The sequence below is a fragment of the Rissa tridactyla genome, chromosome 23 (genome assembly GCF_028500815.1).
Source record: "Rissa tridactyla isolate bRisTri1 chromosome 23, bRisTri1.patW.cur.20221130, whole genome shotgun sequence".
In the NCBI taxonomy this organism is placed as follows: domain Eukaryota; kingdom Metazoa; phylum Chordata; class Aves; order Charadriiformes; family Laridae; genus Rissa; species Rissa tridactyla.
In genome coordinates this window covers 666267-672266 of record NC_071488.1, presented here as the reverse complement: position 1 = coordinate 672266, position 6000 = coordinate 666267, and the positions used below count along the sequence as shown (strand labels likewise).

Genomic DNA, 6000 nt, shown 5'->3' with positions numbered 1-6000 from the left:
AGGCGCGCCCTTATCCTCCCTCAATCCACACTCCCCTCCCCGGCTGGGGGGGCGCCCGGATGCCTGAGTCCCCTGAAGGGGTGAGGGAGGGGTGGGGGGCGGCGCAGAGCAGCAGAGCGAGCACAGCAAGAGGGGGGGGGTCCCCACATTTGGAGGGGGGCATAGATGGGGGGTCCTACTGGGGGAGTCCCATAGATTTGGGGGTTGCTATGGGGGGTGAGGGACAAGTTTGTGGGTCCTGAAATTTGGGGGGTGCAAAATTGGGGGCACCCATAGATTGGGGGGGTGTCCCATAGATTGAGGGGGTCCCATAGATTGGGGTGGCCCTACTTGGGGGGCACCCCAGAGTTTTGGGCGGGTTAAGGGTCCTGTAGGAGTTGGTGGGATGTTTTGGGGGCGTCCCATTACCTTGCGGGGGGGAGGGGACGACTGCTCCAGAGGTCCCCCCGGACCCCTCCCCCCACTGGCAGCAGCTGCCTCTGCAGCGCGGATGGGGGGGTGACACCCCGATTTTGGGGTGGGGTGGGGGTGTGGATTGAGGGAGGAGGGGGAGAAAGAGGTGGGAAGAAACACACACACCTCCCCCAGGGATCCCAGGAGTCTGGGGAACCCCACTGCCTCCCCAAAAAGGGACCCGCGTGTCGGGGCGAGCACCCCCCAAAGCCAAGCAATACAGAGAGAACCCAGGCGTCTGGGTGTCCCCAAAAAGGGGCCCCGGCGCCTGAGTACCACCTGGGTGCCAAACAGCACCCACTCCCCGCCCGCCCCTGAACTGATCCCCATCCAGCACCCACCCCTGGCCTTGTTCGTGCCTCAGTTTCCCTGGTGGAAGGCAACGGGTTGCGGGGAGAGGGAGGGAGAAGGAGATGGCTGGGGGTTACTGGGTGGCACTGGGAGCCACTGGGGGGGCTGGAGCGCACCCACCATGGCTCAGCACAGGCACTGCCTCCAGCGGAGCTTCTGATGCTGCTGACCCCCGAATTTGGGCTCGTCCCGGCAGAAGTGGCACCGGCCGGGCGCAGGCAGCCTCGCAGGCCCCGCACTGCCGGCTGCCCCAGCCCCGCGCCCTCCACTGGGGGCAGAAAGCGGGGTCTCCCAAACACACACCGCCGATCCCACCGACTCCTCCCCGCCGCGCCCCGCTCCCTGCGCGGTGGCGCTTTAGCACAGGAGTGGCCATTGGGAGCGTTCCGGGAGTGGTGGCAGCATTAGGGGCATTTCAGGAGCCGGGCACCAAGGGCCAATTTGTGGCGCGCGCAGCCATTGGCTTCACTTGTGGGAGAGAAGTGGGGAAATATTTATTAACATAAACCAGCGATTTAACAAAGTCAGCGGTGAATGTGGCAGCGCTTTACGAGACAGGCCGCGGAGGTGATCCGAGGGCGGGAGCCCCTCTGCTGTGGGGACAGGCTGAGAGAGCTGGGGGGGTTCAGCCTGGAGAAGAGAAGGCCCCGGGGAGACCTTAGAGCCCCTTCCAGTCCCTGAAGGGGCTCCAGGAGAGCTGGAGGAGCTGTTTGCGAGGGCACAGAGCCACAGCACGAGGGGCAATGGCTTTAAACTAGAGCAGGGCAGGTTTAGATCAGACATTAGGAAGAAGCTCTTTACACTGAGGGTGGCGAGACACCGGCCCAGGTTGCCCAGAGAGAGGGTGGAGGCCCCATCCCTGGAGACATCCAAGGCCAGGCTGGATGAGGCTCTGAGCAACCTGATCTAGTTGAAGACGTCCCTGCTCACTGCCGGGGGTTGGACGAGATGGCCTTTAAGGGTCCCTTCCAATCCAACACATTCCATGACTCTGTGACGCGCTGGAAGGGCACACTTGGTTATTTACTGCACAGGGGCCAGGGTCAGACCAGCCGTCAGGGAGACCTTCCCGTTGGGTCCCGGGGCTCAGAAAGGACCCCCCGGGCTTTCTGAACCCCTCCTCAGGGAGGAGTCGAGTACCATTGACCAGACGCTCAGTCCCTGGGTGTAACAGTTCCCCTCTTTGAGACTTCCAAAGGTCACTCTTTGGGGGTCTCACCTAAATCAGATGGTTATAATATTTTCAACTTTCAGGATTACAGAGACGAGCTGAAGCAAAGAAATAAACTCAACAGCAGATGGTCCTGTAGAGCAGGTATTCTTTATTAGCAGCGCTGCGGTCGCACTGGGGATTTTCCACCATAAGTGCTCCCACAATGATCTTATTCTGAGCCGTTTATATTTACAAAATTGTTAGGTATTCATTCGTTTTCCCTAAATCATTAACATAAGCACGCCCCCTCCCAGAACCAATTGCACAATCATGAGGCAAGTTATTTCGCGAATCACAGTCGTTCTGGTGGTCATTTACTTCATCTGGTGGTCGTATCTTCCTCTCCGTCAGTTGCCCTCCAGATGAACTTTCCTCTTCAGCAATCCTCGATGCATGCCTGCTATTGATTTGTTTACGTAGGTGACTTATTACTACCTGTTTTGCAACGCTTCCCTAAACCATCACCTAAAGCCATCACCTTGACAGGCTGCAGGATCGAGCCTTGGTTACTGACTCCAGGGCACGCGTTTTTCCAATGTCCTCGCTCTTTGCAGATCGCGCACTGAGCTTCTGCTAAACGAGTTCCTTCCCAGCTCTTCTGTAGCCTCCTCTACTTCCCCGGGCCCCGTTCGTTCTTCCCGGAGCAACTCCCGTCAATGCGGCAATTAATCTCCCTTCTCTTTGATTCTCCCTCTCCTTTTCTCTGTTATTCTAGACGGTCCAAGCTACTTACACCAATGTTCCCAAGTCCCTCGAATCTTCTCCTTCTAACTTTTGGAGTTTCTTTTGTACATCCGGGGCAGATTGTCCCATAAAAATAGAGGCCAATTGCCCAGCCTCCTCCGACTTCTCGGGGTCCACGTTCGTGTATTTCCTAGCAGTATTCTTTACTCGTTCCATAAATGCAGGTGGCGATTCATTTGGTTCTTGTTTAACCTCATACGATTTTGACCAATTAATGGCTTTTGGCGTAGCATGTCTCATTCCGAATAACCGTCTCTGATATCTGGTTATCGCCCACAATCCTTCTGCCACTCTGGGTGGTTTCTTAAAGTGAAAAACAAATCTACATACGGTACTTCATCCCATTTGTTTTCCCTGCTACAAAATAACATAAGCTGTAAAATTGTATTCTATTTTAAAGTCCCATTTCTTGTCCATTTTTCTTGATCTTCTGAAGTACATAACGGCCACCAATTGTTACAATATTCAATCAGCTGCTTTCTCGTGAGCGGGTCCCCTCCTATTTGTTTCCAACGCTTCAGTATACAACCTAAAGGAGACGTTTTCAAAATTCCCCCTTCCGCCAAGGGCTTGCTACCCATTATAGGATAGTACTAGTAGAACGAACAACACAAAACACAAAGAAAATGACAACTGAACATAGCGCTTATAACACAAGACAAAATAACAAAACCTTAGGGCCTGAACCTTTTATACCAGACCTTTGCTCTTGGTGCGGCCCTTCCCCGCCTGGTGTTGAGGACAATACCTTTACGCTTATCAGCCGCGTTTCTCACAGGCTTTCATCCGGTGAGACCAACTCCTTCCCTTAGGTACCTTTACAGCCCAACCCTGCGAGACTTATGCCTCGCCTTATGGACAGGCAACCCTTAATATCCCTTAAAGAAAAGAATGCCTTCACCTTTCCAGGGGCCTTGCTCGGAGCTCTTTGGTCCGGGGATCGGAGGTTCTCCCTGAGAATCCCTCGGTGCCGGATGGAGGCCCTGCAATTCCAAGGATCTGTCGAGATTCAGAGGCAGAGTCCCATCTGGGTCGCCAGAAACTGTCACCGAAATCGGGAATGAACTTCTTAACACCGATGTAGTCTTAAGAAGCAGGCATTCTTTTATTCAGCACCGGGGACGTGGGGGATCTCTCCACCTGACATGTCCACTGAATGTGAGATTCACAGAGACTTACATCCATACAGAATATGCGTGGTCGTTACATGTCTCAGCACTCATTGCCACGTTCATTACATTTCCAGAACTCATCTCCATATTCACATCCCCTTGGCACATGCACGTTAACTCTGTTAGGGGCTTCATGGTAGGTCTTGGGTGGTTCCTAGTGGTGTATGGTGGCTGGTTTGAGCTGATAATAGAGGAATCTCTTTGTGTGGACTGGGGAAGATAAATGCAGCAGCTTTTGCAACTCCCCCATTTATTTTGCGAGCTTGTTATCGGTCCCTCCAGTCTCTTCGGGGATGTGGTATTCTTCGCTGTTTGTTCTTCACAAGGAGCTACGTTTACCTATTTACCAGACTCAGTCCCTGGTTGTAACCCCGCTGTGTGAGCCGATGCGGGCAGGACGCAGGAACAACCACAAAACCACGGATGAAAGGCAAAGAACAAGTTTCTTCTCGATACCTCACAGACCAGGGAATCTCCGAAGCAACACCCGGGCAGAGGCACGGAAGCAGGGACTGCGGGCACCGTGGAGTGAGAGAGAGTCCTTGTTAGCAAGAGCCCTTGGCAGCGAGAGAGTCCTTGTGAGCAAGAGCACGCACGGACTCCCTGTTCTGCCTGGCATTTAAAGGGTTCAAACAGGCATCGTTTTCCCACTGTGCTTTGATCTTCTTCAGCACCAGGCCAGGATTCTCAAGTGGCTGGATAAGGTGTCCCTGAGTCCATCACAGGTTTATGTTATCGAAGTGCAAGTGTTTTTCTTGCAAGCGTCCGAGACTGAATAACAATTAGTGTGATATGTGTGTTTTCCAGCACCCAGGTGTGAGTCACTTGAGCGTATTAACAATCCTCCTCGCCGATCTTCTGTTGCTTTCCCACGACTGCCCTCCCTGCAATGGACCTTATTGTGCACCCAACTTAGGAGACAAATCTACACCAATCTGAGTCGCAGCAACATTATTCTTTTTCTTCTTTTTTATGTTTGTCCTTTTTCTGTCGCTGGTTTCAGTTGAAGCTGTTTGGTTTTGCCATCTTCCCATGAACCTGCACTCGGTAAATGCATGTGTACTTTGGGTTTCCCCAGTTGCTCTTCACAAGGAGTTTGAGATAGGAGAAGGCTCTGGGATGTGGGGCGTTCTGCGAGGAAAAGAGGGAAGAGGAATCGGAGGTGTTAAGAGCCACAATGCAGTCAAGGTATCTCCCCCCACCAGCCCTGCTCCTGCTCAGGAACAAGCTCCTGACAGTGGGTGGGAGCGGCTGTGGAAACCTGAGGCTGGCTCTGGTAGCGGGGTGCTGGGGAGGCTGGGGACACGGGGAGGGGGAAGGCACCTGGCACCCTCTGCATGGGCCCGGCTGGGGCTCAGCCTCCCTCCCCTCTGCCCCTTCCCTCTGCGCCTCGCTCTGTGCCGGCAGAGAGGCCGGGGAGGTGCTCCTTTGCGTGGGGCAGCTGGTGTGACACCCCCCCGAGCTCCCGCTGTCTGCTCTGCCCGCTTTCCTGCGGGCAGGCGTGAGAGCAGCGGGAGAGAAGGGGCATGCTATGCTGGGAGGAGAGGACACCGTCCAGCCTGCCAGCAGGCCACGGGATGGAGCCAGGGTGCTGCCCGACGGCTTTCTCCAACGGGCGTCCCTGTTTCTCCACGGCACAAAGACGTTGCTCGGGTGCAGTGGCTGCGTGTGCAGCGGGCTCTGCTGAAGGCAGCCAGGGATCTCTTGGGACTCATGCTCCCACGGGCCTGACCTTGCCCTCACTGTCCTTTTGCTAGCACCACCGCGTGCCACTCAGCCCTCCCAACCCCACCAGCTCTCTCCTGGCGGTGACCCAGGCCCCCTCTGCCCGGGGAGAAAGCATTCACGCTCCTCCTGCCATGGCCCTGCAGGCAAACCTGCTTTGCTCCCTGGCATCTTCCCCCAACACCGTGCGTGCATCGCACCTTCAGAGGGAAGGTCTGAATGGCCTCTTTTGCCACATCGTACATGAAGGTCACCAGGAGAGTTTCCTCTTCTCCGTCCACATCCACTCCCTGTGGGGCAAAGCACAAGGAGAGCAGCTCAGACTCGTCCCGACAAAGAGGC

The 6000-nt window shown here is 55.2% G+C and overlaps 1 protein-coding gene across 1 annotated transcript in view; it reads right to left on the bottom strand.

Moving 5' to 3' along the window:
- Positions 1 to 5672: 5672 nt before the first annotated feature.
- LOC128901161 (sperm-associated antigen 4 protein-like) overlaps positions 5673 to 6000 on the bottom strand; it is a 147199-nt gene continuing 146871 nt past the window's right edge. The window contains exon 10 of the mRNA XM_054182999.1: positions 5673 to 5948. Within this exon, the coding sequence (XP_054038974.1) occupies positions 5673 to 5948 (276 nt within the window). The remainder of the gene's footprint in view (positions 5949 to 6000) is intronic.